Genomic DNA, 19,535 nt, shown 5'->3' with positions numbered 1-19,535 from the left:
AATAGAATAGAATAGAATAGAATAGAATAGAATAGAATAGAATAGAATAGAATTCTTTATTGGCCAAGTGTGAGCAGACAGCCAAGGAATTTGTCTCTAGTGCAAAAGATCTCTGTGTGCATGCAACGCAACAAAGGAATAGAATAGAATAGAATAGAATAGAATAGAATAGAATAGAATAGAATAGAATAGAATAGAATAGAATAGAATAGAATAGAATAGAATAGAATAGAATAGAATAGAATAGAATAGAATAGAATAGAATAGAATAGAATAGAATAGAATTCTTTATTGGCCAAGTGTGAGCAGACAGCCAAGGAATTTGTCTCTAGTGCAGAAGCTCTCTGTGTGCATGCAACGCAACAAAGGAATAGAATAGAATAGAATAGAATAGAATAGAATAGAATAGAATAGAATAGAATAGAATAGAATAGAATAGAATAGAATAGAATAGAATAGAATAGAATAGAATAGAATAGAATAGAATAGAATAGAATAGAATAGAATAGAATTCTTTATTGGCCAAGTGTGAGCAGACAGCCAAGGAATTTGTCTCTGGTGCAGAAGCTCAGAGGGTACCTATAAACAGCAAGTAATAGGTCATGGGTCATAAATCATAGTTACAATCATTCATCATAAGTTACAAACAACAGTTGATAAATAATAAGAAACCAATAGGAGAAGATAATAGGAAAGTTGAGAAAAGACGAGAAATGAGATTGTGCTGTGGGAATTAAATGCTCAGCCGAGTAATGGCACTGGGCTGGGGGTAGAACTGTCTTTATGTCTAGTTGTTTTGACATGGATTATTACTATCATAAACTACCAATATGAGGGAATGATAATAATTCCTGAGCCCGCCATTTTAATAGGTAAGACTCAGATTCTAAGGCAGAAGTGGGGAACTACGGCCCCTTTGTGACTTGTGGACTTCAACTCCCAGAATTCCTGAGCCAGCCATGTTGGCTCAGGAATTCTGGGAGTTGAAGTCCACAAGTCATAAAAGCGACATGGTTCCCCCTCCGTGCGGTAGAGAAAGGATACTCTTATAAAAGCAAATCTCAGAAAATGGTTATGAGAGCCAACAGCCCATAGAGTAAACCACAAGGATAAGCCACCAAGACCTGTTGCCCTTCCATAGCCAAGGTGGAAGCGAAGATTTTGGAGGCTGAGAGGCTGCACCATCCAATAATGATCAGAGCAATCAGAGTCCCAGGGATTCCCCTGAAATGACACAAAGAATTCAGGTGACGTTAGCCGCAAAGAACAAGGACCACACATTACGTTCCAGTTAAGAAGCTTTATTGTCCAAGCCCAGCGGTAGGCAACCTTGGCTCTTTTATGACTCGTGGAATTCCCGAGTCAGCCATGCTGAGGAGGACAGGGAGAGGTTTCGAGCTGAGCCATGTTGGCGCAGTTTACAGAGTCAGCCTCTTGCACCCAACAACCTCATTTTACCGCCCTCAGAAGGATGGAAGGCTGACTCAACCTTGAGCTGGTCAGGATCGAACTGCTGGCAGTGGGCAGAGTTAGCCTGCAATACTGCATGCTAATCCCTGCACTACCACAGTTCATTAGTATTGATCGTCTTAATAGTTAAGGTATAAGTAGGGAGTGGAACATTTTACAGTGTTTGTTTCGGCGGCTCTGATGTTACCTGTGTACGGTAAACGGAAACCTCCCTCACTAAGATTATATATTGTGTGCTAGTGAAGGCAACAGGAACAACTGGAATCTAAATGCTCTTACTATGCGATTCTGGTCGGTAAGCCAAATATAACAGTCCTCGTCATTCAAGATGTCAAACTCATACATATCTTGTTTGTTTCAACAAAATATGCACGAGGGGGGTCCTTGGTGCTCTCTGAGCTTGGTGGTTTTCTTGCAGACATTTCATTACCCAACGAGGTAACATTATCCATGCTAGAAGGGAGTGTGGTTTGTGGAGAGGAGGAGGAGGAGGAGGAGGAGGAGGAGGAGGAGGAGGACTGTGATGTCCTTGCTGCTCTCTGAGCTTGGTGGTTCTCTTGGAGACTTTTCATTACCCAAACTAGGTAACATCATCTGTGCTAGTCTGGATCATGAAATGTCTGCAAGAAAACAAGCTACCTCAGAGAGCACCAAGGACCACACAGTCGTTCTCCTCCTCCTCCTCCTCCTCCTCCTCCTCCTCCTCCTCCTCCTCCCTATCCCATCTTCCTCCTTTCTGCAAATCCCATTCCCTCCTAGATGGGTCATGAAACATCTGCAAGAAAACCACCAAAGTCAGGGAACACCAAGGACCCTAGAGGTTTCCTCCTCCTCCTCCTCCTCCTCCTCCTCCTCCTCCTCCTCCTCCTCCTCTCCAGAAACCCCCCTCCCTTCTAGCACTGATGATGTTACCTAGTTGGGTCATGAAACGTCTGCAAGAAAACCACCCAGCTCAGAGCGCACCCAGGACTCCTCATTTCAACTCTGAGCTATAAATATTCTCCTTGGTTGAAAGACGCATGAATGCTCCTTCTTTCCCTTCACAAAAATTCAGGGGATACTTACTGTAAGGAGAAAAATACTGCACAGGTGGATAAGATCACCATGGGCAACAGACTGTAGCCTAGCACACTTGCCACACACCCATGGGAAACCCCTACGATGCTCATCAGATTCAACAACGCATGGATCGCCAGGCAGCCAATCACACTGGTGCCGTACACGTAGCCAAAATGGACTTTTCCAGCCTACAGAAATGAACAAAGAGAAGAGCAGGCCACTGGCCCAAGGCGGTTGGTTTAGGGAAGAGAGGTTATCATACTTTTCCGTACAAGTAGGCCACAATTGAGCGCAACATTTCTGCTGTTAAGTGAGACATGATAGCAGTCTTCCAGTAGTTGAGGGGCTGCCCCAAAGAGGAGGGGGTCACGTTATTCTCCAAAGCACCAGAGGGAAGGACGAGAAGCAATGATTGGAAACTAATCAAGGAGAGAAGCCACCTGGAATTAAGGAGAAACTTCCTAAGAGCAAGGACAATTAACCAGTGGAACAGTTTTGCCTCCAGAAATCGTGGGCGCTCCATCACTGGAGGTTTTTAAGAAGAGGCTAGACCAGGGGTGTCAAACTCAATTTCATTGAGGGCCGCATCAGCATCGCGGTTGCCCTCAGGGGGCCGGGTGGGTGTGGCCTGGGTGGGCGTGGCCTACTGGGTGGGCGTGGCTAGAGTGCCTATGGCCTACTGGGTGGTCGTGGCCAGGTCTACATCGTTCGCATCAAGGGTGCCTATGGGGGCCCGGGCAGGAGTGGGACAGATCTGAGGGTCTCTGGCAGAAGGAGGGTCTCTGGGCTAGGGCCAAGGCAGTGGGGGCCGTTCCCTCACTGTTTCCAGGATGGCTTCGCAGGCCACATGAAACCACTTCGCGGGCCGGATCTGGCCCCCGGGCCTTGTGTTTGACATGTCTGGGCTAGACAGTCACTTGTCCGAGATGGTATAAGTTCTCCTGCTTAAGCGGGGGGCTGGACTAGAAGACCTCCAAGGTCCCTTCCAGCTCTATTCTATTCTGTTCTGTTCTGTTCTATTCTATTCTATTCTATTCTATTCTATTCTATTCTATTCTATTCTATTCTATTCTATTCTATTCTATTCTATTCTATTCTATTCTATTCTATTCTATTCTATTCTATTCTATTCTATTCTATTCTATTCGCAAATAGGTGACCAGGGGGATGCCACAATGTCATAAGGGTGAAAAATGGTCAAAAGTCACTTTTTTCAGTGCCAGTGTAACGTTTAAGTCCGGCATGTTACTGGTGTGTGACATCATTTGTGTCCCAGATGACCGTCTGCTTTCTCTGCAGTCATTCAAAGTTTTCAATAGATTTAGCATTTTCAATTTGGCCATGAAGAGGCGACCCACTACATTTTCTGCAGGCGCGGTAGAGAACACAACGCCAGCAGCAACCAGACAATATTTTAACTTGTTTGTTCCAGCATGTTTGATTAATTGACAAAGCAGCATTTAGCGGCTTAATCTAAGATTAACAGAAAGGAGGGGAAACTGGAACAGATCCAGTCAAAAGATCTCCTTTAGTTTCATTGGGATCTTGTTTTAAATCAGGGCAGGAATAGAGTGTGAAGAAAAATCCACTGAATTGAAGCTATAGGCATTCTCTCTCTCTCTCTCTCTCTCTCTCTCTCTCTCTCTCTCTCTCTCTCTCTCTCTCTCTCTCTCTCTCTCTCTCTCTCTCTCTCTCTCTCTCTCTCTCTCTTAGATTTTTGGATTGCTGCAGTTGTGCAACTGTGAAACAAGAACACGCTCAATTTTTTTGGCCAGGAGTTGTCCTTCATGATCTAACCCCCAGATAGTCACCCTCGTGTAAAAAAGTCCTCAATCCTGCATTTGAACTAAAATATAGCAAAGGTATCATGGCCTTTTTTTTTAGGTGGGTGTTAAAGGTTGCCAGACACTGATCCATAAAGTCATCAGCTTTTCTTCAAATTCCTGGGTGCATTCTGACCCCCACCCCTGTTTATTAATACACCCACTAGCCAAATTGTCTGATCTTTCATCCGTTTGAGACAATACAAGGCAGAGCTCATGATTGCTTTAATCGTATCTTAATGCATTAATCCTTGCCATCCTCCTATAATTAGTGCATCAAGGAAATAGTGAGTGAAAACCAGCATGGGAAGAGATCAAACATATCAAAACTGCATCCCACTTACCTTTCCAAATTGTAGACAGTGTCTCTAAGTAAAAGCTCCAATCCTACGCAGGATCCTAATCCACAGTGCACCTATTTTCATTTAAATCAACCCCCTTTTTGAAACGTACTAATGTCAGAGTACAATATTTCCAATAAGTTCCAAGATTAATGCTTTCAATTAGCAAAGCAGAGGGCAAGGTAGGAATAATACTGCTAAGCTTGTAAGCCGCCCTGAGTCTTCGGAGAAGGGCGGGATATAAAAATGGAATTAAAATAAATAACTGAGTTGGAAGGGTCCTTGGAGGTCTTCTAGTCCAACCCACTATTCAAATAGGAGGCCCTACCCTATTTCATATAAATGGTTGCCCAATTTCTTTTTAAAAGCCTCCAGTGTTGGAGCACCCACAAGTTCTGAAGACAAGCTGTTCCTCTGATTAATTGTCCTCACTGTCAGGAAATTTCTTCTTAGTTCTAAGTTGCTTCTCTCCTTGATTAGTTTCCATCCGTTGCTTCTTGTCCTGCCTTCAGGTGCTTTGGAGAATAGCTTGACTCCCTCTTCTTTGGGGCAGCCCCGGAGATATTGGAAGGCTGCTATCATGTCCCCCCTCGTCCTTCTCTTCATTAAAGTAGACCTACCCAATTCCAGCAACTGTTCCTTATATGTTTTAGCCTCCAGTCCCTTGATCATCTTTGTTGCTCTTCTCTGCACTCTTTCTAGAGCAAGGGTCTTCAGACATGGCCCTTTGATGACGTCTGGACTTCAACTCCCAGAATTCCTCAGCCAGGCACGCTGGCTGAGGAATTCTGGGAGTTGAAGTCCAGACGTCATCAAAGGGCCAAGTTTGGAGACCCCTGCTCTAGACTCTCAACATCTTTTTTTTTTATGTCGTGGAGACCAAAACTGGATGCAATATTGCAAGTGTGGTCTTACCAAGGCATTATAAAGGGGAAGGAATCCCCTGACATTACTTATAAAAAAAAATCTAGACATTTTGTAAAAAGTATCTCAGGCCGGCGATAATATTGGAGTCAATGATTGACAGATAATTTCGCTTAGAGCAGAGAAGTCTAGCCTACCAAGAGCCATGTTGATCCCAGGGCTAAGCAGAAAACCAAAGGCCCAGCCAGATCCGTCTCGTTCATAATGCCAGCTTCAGCTGGCTTCATGGGGTTCAGCACGGTTAATGTCTTCTGCCAAATATGGTTGAAGTTGATTCCCAGCTCTGCAAGAGAAAACAGGGGGAAAAGCTTCATTATGTAAGGGGAAACCCTTGTGCAGGGGTCTTCAAACGTGGCCCTTTGATGACTTGTGGGCTTCAACTCCCAGAATTCCTCAGCCAGGCACGCTGGCTGAGGAATTCTGGGAATTGAAGTCCACAAGTCATCAAAGGGCCACGTTTGAAGACCCCTGCCCTTTGTTTAATAGTTCGTCGAGGACCTTGAGAACAAAAGACTTAAAATGATAAATATTAACGTTGATCCAGAAAAATCAAATTCGTTTTTAGTTGTACAGTTTTATTTTTTTAGATCCTCTTCAAGGGAAATTAAGATAATGAAAGACAACTGAATTATGAAATCAAATCCCCACATAATGCAATTTTCTCATGAGTAAAAGGATCAAAATGACTGCCATGAACCAACATTTAACATCTATATCTTGCAGGGTTAAATGCAGATTTGGGACACACATCCTTGAACAATATTCTATGTCCTGCAAAATTTGGAAGCCCATTCTGTCATCAACACTAATTTTCAAGGTGAGCCCAAAGGAAAAGTGAGCCTGTAACAGAAGCTAAATCAAATATCCAGAGTGGAACTTGAAAAATTATGAATACTTTTACTTCTCACCAAGCAACCACATATGCAGTGAGTCTCTTGGTGCTTTATTCGCTAATAAATTCCCTTAAACAGAATGAAGAAATAGAAGTACAAAGGTTTGTTAAAATACAAATCAATCCTAGGATTCAGATTAACAATTTATCTTTATTACCAATATAAATTTATATTAAACCACCAAGAATATTTTCTAGCGATCACTGCAGTGAGATAGATAAAAAGAAAATACACAGTTTAGCATGATTTGTAAATCCAATTAATATTTCTTTTTGCTTAACATGACCACGTATTCTATTAATTTTCTTCAAGGATGTTGGTCTTAAGTTTTGGCTAAAAAAGACTAAAAGTTATTAACTCTTTTTTCTCTTCTAGGGATTTGTAGGGATAAAAAGGGGGCAGATCACGAAACGCTGCTGGAATGTTACCAACCAAGCAGTGCCATTCGTATATCTTTTTACTTGTAAGTTATGTCATTGAAGGAAAGTTACTCTGAAGTTAAATCAGAATTTGTATATGGGGTTTTAAGCAGATTCACTGAGACTCAAGGGAACTTTTTCAAGTTTTGGAATAATTGACCACTAAAAAAAGAACCCATGAAAATGTATTACGAAATATGTAAACAAAATTATAAGACGTGTTTATTAATTATAGGTATCATAGCATGATATCTGATTATGCCATAGAAATGCAGAGGGAAAAGCAATGTTTACGAAATCTGAATGCAAAATTTATTGAGAGGCTGTCATCTAGAGGCAGTAAAGTGTACGATGTATGTGCCATAAATATGACTTAATGACTTTATTTTCCGCGCAAATGGGGGTTGCTGTCATTTCAAACGTAGCCATGTGTCCCTGTGACAAATGCAAGGCAACAAATTAAAATGGATTCTCTCCCCCACCCCTTTTTTTTGGGGGGGGAGGATTTGGCATCTTCGGACTGAACATCATTTTAAACATATTTTTACCTTGAAAGCTGATTCTGTTAAGATCAAGCTAGTTACAACCTCATTGTGGCTTGTCTCAAAAAGAAAGATGTAAATGTAGAAGATCATTTGGTGATCTTGTGGGCTTCTCACCTTGACAAATCAGAACTTGCGCATTCGACATAAATGAATTTTATTCTCAGGACTTGGGTATGGCCAGTCTAGAGAAAAGAAGGACTAGGGGGGGACATGATAGTGGTAGTCCAGTATTTGAGGGGCTGCCACAAAGAAGAGGGGGGATCAACCTATTTTCCAAAGCACCAGAAGGCAGGACAAACAACAGATGGAAACTAATCAAGGAGAGAAGCAACCTGGAACTAAGGAGAAATTTCCTAACAGTGAGAACAATTCACCAGTAGAACGGCTTGCCACCAGAAGTTGTGGGTGCTCCATCACTGGAGGTTTTTCAGAGGAGGCTTGTCTGGAATGGTATAGGGTCTCCTGCTTGAGCAGGGGGTTGGACTAGATGACCTCCAAGGTCCCTTCCAGCTCTATTCTGGCAGGTTGTACGTAGAAGCTAAGATGATGGGCTGACACCAGGAAGACCCAATGTCTCCTCCACTCTTTGCCAGGGAGGCTGATTTGGGGCTAGTAACTCTCTGTAGCCCGATCTGCATCATGAGGCTATTTTCTATTGCGGGGAAAATTAGGATTTGCTATCTTGAGCAGATTCGTTTTGGGCTAGTTGTGGCCCTTTCCAATTCTACAGTTCTATGATCCTGCGCTTCTGAGGGAAAGGTGAGATATCGGCCAAAGAAATAAATATGTCGATCTTCAGTAAAAGTTCAGCAAAATGAAGATTTTTACGGACTTTATAGAATTCACGGCATTGGTGAACATTAAACAGGGGAAATGTGTTTGGGGGGGGCAGGGGGAAGGAAGACATGTAAATTATTTGGTAGTTTCGAATCCATGAGAAGCCGCCATCAAGCAGAACGTACCAATTGTATAATTGTTTTGATTCTGTACCTTCAAGCAACGGAGGGTCTTCATCGAAACTGCCGGAGTAAGTCTGGTTGGACAGAAACTGAGAAACATCTGCTGGTTGAAAGATCTGGCCTTCAAGTGGTTGAGAAGGATTGGCCTCAGAGTGTGGCCAAGGGCCTGTCGGGAATCTGGGACAAAGAAACATTCATATGGCAGTGAAGATTGGGCAAAAGGTTCTTTAGACCAGTTGGCATCCAACCTTAGCCACCTTAAGATTTGTGGACTTCAACTCCCAGAATTCCCCAGCCAGTGGTAGTCCCCAAGTGGCCCAGATTGGACAGCCATGCATTAGACCCGTGACTCTCAATCTTTTCTTCACCGTGGACCACCTTTAAATCCTTTTTAGAATAGAATAGTCCAAGGTCCCTTTCAGTTCTATTCTGAATTGAACTGAAATTAAAAAAATATATAAAACCAATAAAAAAAACCAACATCCCCCAAAATAAAAAATAATGAAGCATGGATGAATAAAAATAGTTCTTGGGAAAAAAAACAGAACTGGACTTTGATGCAAATACTTTGGGAAGAGTCCATTTTTAAGCCTCCAGGAGGTTACAAAGGTGGGAAGGAAGTGTCACTGCATGTTTTTTTTTGTTCGTCAGAAAGTTCATTTCTAACTGTACATTTCCCCCTGCTCTCTGCACCTGTTGTGATAACTTATCTGGTAACCATAGTGAATCCCATATGACTAGCTATGTTATGGTTTCAGTCTGTTTAGTGCGCATGTCTAGAGAAAGTTCTGAGTTGTTATCTGTATTGTTTTTTTCCTTTGCTGTTACTGACTGTTACGTTAGGATGTAGCCCAGCTAGCTCTGTATAATATATATTTAGTTTTTATATTTTTGTAAGTAAAAGGTATTTAGTAAGATTATGCGTCGTGTTTTTCTTGCCTTCCTGCAAGTGTATCATGCATTCTCTGAAGCACGGTCCGTCGCCCTCTACAAAGGTGATTTTTACCTTGACATTTTGGTATCGAGGATGGTTTGATTTATGTTTTTGGAGATGCATGTTTCTGCGGGTGTTATCAGTTAGTTAGTGCTAGTGAGGCAGCGGTGATTAACTGCTGAAACATGTCAGGAAGGAAGCCACGGCTGAAACGGGAGGCCAGGAGCTTGTCTGTTGGGCATCTCCCTTCGACCTTAAGGACTCCGATAGCTTCGGCCACACGCCTTGGAGAAGACGCACCTGCTCCTGTCTACGATGCAAGGTCAGTCACTCCTTTTTCTACTTTTCCAAGCTCCCTGGCAGCTGTTTTTGGAAATGTTCACACTCCAGGGGCTCAAGATGAATTTCAAAGGCTTGGAGTGAAACCTAAAATTCAGCCGAAGAAAATTCCTTCTGCTCCTTCAAGCCCCAAGCAAACTATGCGAGATAGGGCTATGCAAGGCTACTGTGAACAAATTGGGGTTTTTGAAAGGCGTTTGCAGCAGGCAAAGGAATATGTGTCAATGGTTCAGCAATATGAGAGGAATTATGAGCATGAATCGGCCATATTGCCACACCCACAAGGAGAAGCCATATTGCCTCCTTCTTCCCCAAAGCCAAAGTCACGCCCATCATTGAGTGTCATGCAAGACGATTGGGAACCGGAGGCTCCTATGTCACATGATTATGGGCTGTCCCAAAGGACATACAGAGCCACAGTGATGCCTGAAGCAAATGTTATAGCACCATCTACTGGTGAAGCTGCATTAAGACATGAATTGGAGCTCTCACTCTCGCAATTGTCTATGGAGGAGTCTTTGCTCAGAGATACAAGATTTCTGCCGTTATCTAAGGCTCCAGCCCCTGATGGTGCTAGGATTCCTGTTACTATTGCTTCTTCTGTTAATATTGCTTCTATGCAAGCCCCTCTACCTGGCAGAACACAGCCATATTTAACCCACATGCAATTGCCACCGGGTTCTTATATGCGAAGGCCAGTGTCATCTGCAGATTATGCTAATGCACCAGCCCCAGCGCCAGCGCCTCCTGCTGGCCAGGGTGGAATAGCAGCTCAAAGACAGGCACAGCCAGCACCAGGACTACCGGCAGCTTCAATGCAACTGCCGCATGTCCAGGCACAGACGCCACTGGTGCCCCCTGCAGGTTATGGTCGGATTGCACAACCTGCACAGCCAGTACCTCAGTTGTATATTCCTCATCAAACACCTTCCATTGTACCACTGGCTGGTGATTCAAAATTAAAGAGGTCAGGACAGAATTACAGGGCATGGGTCAGTGAGGTTGGACTTTTGTTACGCAGAGAAGGTACTCACATGATGGTGTTTAATCCTCCTGCCCAGCCATGGACTCATGACATATGGGACTTGGATAATAGAGCATGCACAACATTATTGATGTCAATGGACATTGAATTGCAGCTCACGTTTTCACAAGATGCAACTGCCCAACAAATTTGGACTCAGTTAGAAACATGTTATCGGCCTACATCAATTGAGTCTACATGTTTGCTTTTGTCTGAGTTCCATGGTTCCAGATTAAAACCTGGTGAACATATTGGAGCACATTTGACTAAAATGAAAGGTATTAGAAAAGAACTGGGCGAAAAAGGCTATCCTATTGATGATTTTCAAATGATCAGCATTATCATCAATTCTTTGAATCATGAGTGGAAAGATGCTATTTCCAAGATTAATCAAGTGCCTATTGCTCAACGCACAGTGGATCATGTATGCAGGATTTTAGCTGAAGAAGAGGCAGTTATGCAAGCTGCGCCACATTTAAGGGAACCACCTGCATCAAGAGCTTCAGCGAGGCGTGCCTTCCGTGGAAGGACCTACGTTCCAAGAATGCCAAGATGCTACATCTGCAATCGTGTGGGACATGCCACCCGGGATTGTCCCCAACGAGTTCCAGCGCCCGTCACGTACCAGCCCAGAGGAACAGATTCCAGAGGAGGCAGAGGTAGAGGCGGACGACAAGGTCGTGGTCGTGGTTCCAGGCATGATCCACAAGCTCCACTTGTCACATTGGTTGTGACCAACGATCCACAGCCTCAACCAGAGTACGACAGACGACTTCTTTGGACTTTGGACAGTGGAGCAGCGTTACATGTTACCTACAGAAAAGAGCTTTACACTGAGATGCACGAGCCTGAACCTGAACTTCGTGAACTTTACTCTTTTTCCAATCATCCTGTTCAGGTCATGGGAAAAGGAACTGTCTACATTGAAGAGCTTGATGCTCTCATTCCAAATGTTTACTATGTTCCGTCTGCCAGTAGTAATTTGCTTAGTCAGAGTCATTTGTCTAGGTTTTCTCATTTTCAGGTCCACCATCTTGAAAAAGCAAGTTATATAGTCAAAGACGGAGATATTGTTGCTGAAACCATGTTGATTGGTGGTGTTTATTACTTAAAACCAAAGTCTAAGCAGCAAGAACAGGCAAGTATACACGTTCCAAAGAGCACAGGCCCAGAGAGAGACGTCCCAGAGAGAGATCCTGTTGCTACTCCAAAGGTTCCTAATAATGATAAAAATACAAAAAAGACACAGGTTGCTCATAGCAAGCCTGGGGTTCCTAACAAAAATGCTAATGTTGAGAATTCAGTAACAGGTAAACCTTTGCATTCCAGGTGTATCCATAAGTGGCACAGAAGATTGGGTCATGCCAGTTTCCGTGTTCTGAAGAAGATGCCAGAGTTCGCAAGAGGTTTGGATCTAAAGGGGTGTAAGGTGTTTTTGGACTGTGCTGTCTGCAAGAAAGCCAAATCCAAGGCAGCAGCAATTCCAAAACGCGCTACACGCCTGTCAACACGCATTTTTGATTTGGTACACACTGACATAGTTGGTCCTTTTGCACCAACACTTGGTGGTAAAAGATATTTCTTGACAATCGTTGACAATTATTCTAGATATGGATATGTATATCCTATGAAAGAAAAATCTGAGACCTTTCAGATCTTTAAAGACTTTGCTAGTCTTGTCTATACCCAATTCGAGGTCAACATTGCCAGAATCCAGAGTGATCGTGGTGCTGAATTCATGTCTCAGCGTTTCCAGGACTGGATGCGTGAGAATGGGATAGTACATCAGACATCTGCTCCTTATACTCCAGCTGAAAATGGAGTGGCAGAACGCAGAAATGGAGTTTTGCAAACCATGATGCGTTGCCTTCTTGAAGATGCTAACCTCAGTCTTCCATACTGGGGTGAAGCTATCAAATATGCTAACCATATCATCAACCGCACTTGGAGTAGTGTGATAAATCAGACCCCTTATTTCATGTTGTATGGACACAAGCCTGATCTCTCACATCTCCATATTTTTGGTTCCTATGCTATGGTGAATATTCCTTTAGCCCAAAGAAAGAAAGGGGGTCCTGCAGCAAAAAGGATGAGATTTATGGGCATTGATGATAATTCAAAATGGAGCAAATACATTGACTCTCATCATGTTATTGTGGTTTCACAATCTGCTATTTTTGAGGAAGATGCTGACTGGTCCAGGATTCATTCTAACGATCCTGGAGTTTATTTTCCTAGAGATGATGTTGCTGATGCCATGCAACCTGATCAAGAATCACAGGAGAATGTTCCTTCCACGAGTTCTTCTCAACCTACTGTTCCGTCTTCGCAAGCCGCTGATGTTGCTGCTGGCGACGATGATGAAGACGAGGACGACACGGAAGAAGAATGGACGGTTGGCCCGAGACGTTCCAAGAGGACCACAAAGGGAATCCCTCCAAAACGGTATTCGTGGCAAGTAACAAAAACACCTGTACCTTTGATTTGTAATGTTACACTTCCACCTGAGAAGTTCACACAGATCAAACATCTTCCTGAATCAGAACAAGATAAATGGTTTGAGACAATGCAGGCTGAAATGGACAGTCTAAAGAAACTTCAAGTGTTTACGCCTGCAAGCCCTCCAGCAAACAAGAAAGTTATTGGTACTCGATGGGTCTACAGGATCAAAAAGAAGCCGAATGGTGAGTCGTTGTACAAGGCCAGACTCGTAGCCCAGGGTTTCGCTCAACGTTATCCTGAGGACTATACAAATACATACTCACCCACGGTGCGAACTGAAAGTGTGAAAATTGCTTTAGCCACTGCAACTATCCTTGGCCTGGAAGTTTTCCAGTTTGACGTTGAAACAGCTTATCTACACGCTGATCTTGACGAGGACATCTACGTGAAAGGTCCTCCAGGTTTCCGACAGCAAGAAGGGGATACCTGGTTTCTACACAAAAGTCTTTATGGTCTGAAACAGTCTGGTTTAATGTGGTACTTATGTCTTTCTGACAAACTAAATTCAATGGGCTTTATTAAGTCCGAAACAGATGAATGCGTGTTTACTAAAAGATCCGGTAATAGGTATGAGATAATTCTTGTTTATGTCGATGATATTGTTTATATTGGTCCAAATAAGCAGATGAGTGAGGTTTTTGCTAAAGCTTTACAAAAGTTTTTCACATTGAAGTGTTTAGGATGTATTAACACTTATTTAGGTGTTCAAATTGCCAAAACTCAGAAGGGGTTCAGTCTTACACAGGAAGAGAAGATTGAACAACTGTTACATCACTGTAACATGGAGGACGCTAAGCCTGTGAGTATACCCATGCAAACTGATTTTCACATTTTGGCACATGAACCAAGTCCTGAGTTCGAAGATCAAACACTATATCGCTCAGTCATTGGGTCGCTGCTGTATATTAGTAGTTGGACTAGACCCGACATTGCACTTAGTGTTAATCTTTTATCACGACACGTAGGCAAGGCAAAACAGTTTCATTGGACATGTGTTAAAAAGTTATTGAGGTATCTAAAACACACCAAAGACATGAAGTTGTTGTTGGAACCCACACATACTGACTATGCAGAGTTATGTTGTTTTGCAGATTCAGATTGGGCGAGTGATAAGAAGTCACGGAAAAGTACATCAGGTTACATGATGTTTTTAAATGGATGTCCTGTTTACTGGCATGTGCGTAAACAGAATCTTGTTTCTTGTTCCTCTACAGAAGCTGAGTATGCTTGTGTGTCTGATGCATGCAATTCTTTAACCTGGTTTGATGCTTTAATCACAGATATCTGGACACATCCGATTCGACCAATCACAGTGATGGAAGATAATGAATCTGTGGTTTATATTTCTGAAACACGTTTTACAGGTTCAAGGTCCAGACACATTGACATCCGATATCAAAACATAAGGCAACTGGTGAAACAAGGTTTTGTGACATTACAGTATGTGCCTACACGTGATCAAATTGCTGACATGCTGAACAAACCACTTCCTACAGCCCAGCATGAGTATCTGCGTGAGAAGATGTGCCTTACTTGAGTCTTCACTTTGCTGACGAAAGAAGGGGAATGTCACTGCATGTTTTTTTTTGTTCGTCAGAAAGTTCATTTCTAACTGTACATTTCCCCCTGCTCTCTGCACCTGTTGTGATAACTTATCTGGTAACCATAGTGAATCCCATATGACTAGCTATGTTATGGTTTCAGTCTGTTTAGTGCGCATGTCTAGAGAAAGTTCTGAGTTGTTATCTGTATTGTTTTTTTCCTTTGCTGTTACTGACTGTTACGTTAGGATGTAGCCCAGCTAGCTCTGTATAATATATATTTAGTTTTTATATTTTTGTAAGTAAAAGGTATTTAGTAAGATTATGCGTCGTGTTTTTCTTGCCTTCCTGCAAGTGTATCATGCATTCTCTGAAGCACGGTCCGTCGCCCTCTACAAAGGTGATTTTTACCTTGACAGGAAGGATTACAGAAACTCAGGTGCAAGGATGTTCCATAAAGCAGGGGCAAATACTGAGAAGTGCACATCCTTGGTCCTACAAGGTGGTCCTACTAGGCCCTAGTAACTAGGGACCTGGAACAGTTTGCTGGAATGGGCAGATATCTTCTGTAGAATAGTTGCAGACTGAGCTGGAAGGTGGAATTAAATGTGTCATTTGTTTAGAGTCATCGCATTGCCACAAGAAACCCAGGTCCCGCCCACTGTAAATTCCTTATCTAGGGCCAATTTACCTCTGACCATTAGCTGACCAGATTGTTATGTATAGGTAAAGGTAAAGGTTCCCCCGCACATGCGTGCTAGTCGTTTCCGACTCTAGGGGCCAGTGCTCATCTCCGTTTCAAAGCCGAAGAGCCAGCGCTTGTCCGAGGACGTCTCCGTGGTCATGTGGCCGGCATGACTAGACGCCAAAGGCGCACGGAACGCTGTTACCTTCCCACCATAGTGGTCCCTATTTTTTTACTTGCACTTTTACGTCCTTTCAAACTGCTAGGTTGGCAGAAGCTGGGACGAGTAACAGGCGCTCACTCTGTTACGCAGCACTCGGGATTCGACCCGCCAAACTGCCGACCTTCTGATCGACAAGCTCAGCGTCTTAACCCACTGAGCCACCGTGTCCCTACTCTTATGTATAGGTAGCAATAATAAATAATAATAATTCTGTGCTTTGAACCCAGCAAATATTCCTGGTTATTTGCACTTGACACCTTCAGAAATATTCTCTTTCCTAGATAATTTGAGACTCCTAATAGTCTTATTTTTCCTACCCTACTGGGCAAACCATGATCATAATATATCAGAGAATATTACAGTCTTCCTAGGTCAAGTAATTCTAAACCTGGCCTTCTGCAGATTAAGGAAGATATCAGACAAATATTTCATATTTAAAATTAAAGGTTAACTGATCTCTGGTAACAAAGATATCAAATACGAACATAGTAATATCAAATGCCATGGGTAATATGTGTGGAAAGCAAAGGTTAAACCTTCAAAATCTCACTTTTTCTCCTCAAGCTCCTCAGCAACATAGTCCACAATTTGTGCAAAAGCTTAATATTTTGAGCAAAACTAGAATGACAATGAAAGAAAGACAGCCTTTTATGCTTTCACACACACACGCATTTGAATTCAGTTCCTTTCCACACTTTGTTCAGTTTAGTGATGTTTAAAACTCTGTATTTTCAAAGTGAAATAGAACCGAATAACCGAATAACAGAGTGGGAAGGTACCTTGGAGGTCATCTAGTCCAACCCCCTTGCTCAGGCAGGAAACCCTAGACCATTTCAGACAAATGGCTGTCCAATCTCTTCTTAAAAACCTCCAGTGTTGGAGCACCCACAACTTCTGGAGGCAAGTTGTTCCACTGACTAATTGTCCTCACTGTCAGAAAGTTTCTCCTTAGTTCCAGGTTGCTTCTCTCCTTGGTTAGTTTCCTTCATGGCTTCTTGTCCTGCCTTCAGAGGCTTTGGAGAACAGCTTGACTCCCTCTTCTTTGGGGCAGCCCTTGAGATACTGGAAGACTGCTATCATGTCTCCCCTATGCCTTCTTTTCATTAAACTAGGCATACCCAATTTCTGCAACCGTTCTTTATATGTTTTAGCCTCCAGTCCCCTGATCATCTTTGTTGCTCTTCTCTGCAGTCTTCCTTCCTTCCTTCCTTCCTTCCTTCCTTCCTTCCTTCCTTCCTTCCTTCCTTCCTTCCTTCCTTCCTTCCTTCCTTCCCTTGCAATAACTCACTAGGGGAGATTAGGCACCAGTGAGATGGAGGAAAGTAAATGGGCTACATCTTTTTATTAGGGCAGCCAACAAACAAACTCTGCAAGATCCTAAATACCGGGCTATTCGGCTTGATGTCTTCCTTTAACTTCCTTTAAATACGTACTAGTGTATAAAGTGTTCCGCGGTGAAAACAACTAGAGGTTTGATTATGTAGATAACAAAAATAGACTAGGTTTGGTTGCAGATTTAATGCCAGGCTAAAATGAAATAATATAAATATTCTCACTTTTTTCCAGGGTCTTCAAGCCTGCTTGAGCTTTCCTCTTGATTGTCAGCAATGTAGTTTGACTGGTAAAAATCTATATCGAACTGCAGAAAGTCTGACATCCTAATAAGGTTTTTTTTAAAAGAAAGAAAGAAAGAAAGAAATGCTTATAAGCACTGAAGTGTTTTACACATGTAAAAGTTTACAGAGCAGCCAGAATTACCCATTCACTTTATTTCAATGTTGCTCTAGAAATAAAATAATTAATCTATACATTATTCTAGCCCACAGCTTTTAAAAATATAACAGTTAGGCCCTGGAGAGCTTTTATTTCTTACTAACTAACAAATTGTGTTTCAAATCTAAGCAGACTAATCTGCTTCAATCTCACACCTTCGTTTATTAAAAAAAAATATTTTATACAACCATTACTCTATGCAGCAATTTTACTTCTTGCTAATTGACAAAATGTGCTTCCAAATATAAAACAAACAAAATCTGATTTATTTTTGATAAGAATAGTAAATTAGGGATTTTTAATGGCGAATGTGACATTATCTATGAATTATGCACAAATATAACTATGAGCTGAAGTGTCACCATTCCTAAAGCACCTCAGGATAATGTTTTAAAATTTAATCATGCTTTGAAATACCATTAATATTTCTTGGGAGCACCAAATCGAAACAAAAACAAGCCATCCGCAAGCTTTCCCCCCCTCACACACTCATTTGAGATGGGTAAAAGCTATAAACAGATGCGATTTATGAAACCAACACCCTTAAAAGTTAACATTTAAAGTACATACCTTAAAAACTGTAGCTGCAATTTTTTTATACAAGAGATTCGGTTTACAAACAGCCAAAGCCAGCCAACTGCTTCCCTATATTAACCAGGGTGATCCTGAGCTATTTATAACATCCTAAATTTGGCCTCCCAACAGATGTATGACAGAAAGAAAAGTATTTGGTGCCAGAGGCAACGATTACAACGGGATTTACTTGGCCACATCGCTAATAAATGAAAGAGAAAGAAGACACCACACAATTTTTCAAAGATCAGTCACTTGTGCCCTTGAATCTAAAGGCCCCGTTATCTAAGCTGATAGAGAAGACACCAACAGATATTTTTAAATTTACACAAAAAAGGAAATACGTGATGGTGTAACTACATGCTTCGGAGATGAAAATAACCCAAAAGTTCTATTTATAAAAGTGCAATTAATTTCGTCTATTCTCCAAAGCACCTGAGGGCGGGACAAGAAGCAGCGGATGGAAACTAATTAAGGAGAGAAGCAACCTGGAATTAAGGAGATTTTTTCCTGGCAGTGAGAACAATTAACTGGTGGGACAGAAGTTGCCTTCAGAAGTTGTGAATGGTCCAACACTGGAAGATTTAAGAAGAGATTGGACAACCACTTGTCTGAAATGGTATGGGGTTCCCTGCCTAAGCAGGGGGTTGGACTAGAAGACCTCCAAGGTCCCAATTCTGTTATTCTATTCTATTCTATTCTATTCTATTCTATTCTATTCTATTCTATTCTCCTAATACTAATCTATTCTATTCTATTCTTCTAATACTAATCTTCTAATTCTATTCTATGGTATTGTATTGTATTGTATTGTATTCTAATCATTTTTCTGAGTTAAAATCCACATATCCAAGCCATTCTTTTGGTTTATTACCTGTCTGTCCCCTTTTAACAATTGATACCTCAGCCAGTTTCATTTGTTGGTCTAATATACAGGTAATCCTCGACTTACGGCCACAATGGAGCCCAAAATTTATGTTGCTAAGTGAGACATTTGTTAACTGAGTTTTGCCCTCATTTTGCAACCTTTCTTGCCACGGCCGTTAAGCGAGTCACTGCAGTTGTTAAGTTAGTAACACGGTTGTTAAGTGAATCCAGCCTCCTCATTGACTTTGCTTGTCAGAAGGTTGCAAAAGGGGATCCCGTGGCCCCAGGGGACACTGCAAACCATCAGAAGTACTAGTCAGTTTCCAAGCCTCTGAATTTGGATCACATGATGCCGAAACAGATATGTGAAAAACAGCCAGAAATCCCCTTTTTCAGTTCCGTTGCAACTTTGAACGGTCACTAAACAGACTGTTGTAAGTTGAGGACCACCTGGACAGAGATTTCTTTTCCAGTGCTCTCCTTCCCTAACTTTTCAAATGAGTAAGGCAAAGGCTTTTTTTTTTACTTCATTTCACAAGGTAAAAATTATATTGCCATTTTATTTTTATTAAACGTTTTGATCCCAAAAAAAGAAAAGAAAAGAATTTCATCTCTCCATTTACTATCTAGCACCAAACATC

The 19,535-nt window shown here is 42.0% G+C and overlaps 1 protein-coding gene across 1 annotated transcript; it reads right to left on the bottom strand.

Annotated features, from left to right (window-relative positions):
- Positions 1 to 1,012: 1,012 nt before the first annotated feature.
- YIPF7 (Yip1 domain family member 7) lies at positions 1,013 to 18,104 on the bottom strand. The gene is made up of 6 exons (XM_081333354.1): positions 18,025 to 18,104; positions 17,238 to 17,339; positions 8,465 to 8,610; positions 5,755 to 5,900; positions 2,536 to 2,717; positions 1,013 to 1,224 (listed from the first exon to the last, which is right to left on the bottom strand). The coding sequence occupies exons 2-6, from the start codon at positions 17,336 to 17,338 to the stop codon at positions 1,062 to 1,064; spliced, it is 738 nt and encodes a 245-aa protein (XP_081189480.1). The 5' UTR covers position 17,339; positions 18,025 to 18,104; the 3' UTR covers positions 1,013 to 1,061.
- Between the last annotated feature and the right edge of the window lie 1,431 nt (positions 18,105 to 19,535).

Source organism: Vipera berus (assembly GCF_964194415.1).
Source record: "Vipera berus genome assembly, chromosome: 7".
NCBI lineage: Eukaryota > Metazoa > Chordata > Lepidosauria > Squamata > Viperidae > Vipera > Vipera berus.
Note: the sequence above shows the minus strand (reverse complement) of the source record. Positions and strands in the feature narration are given on the sequence as shown.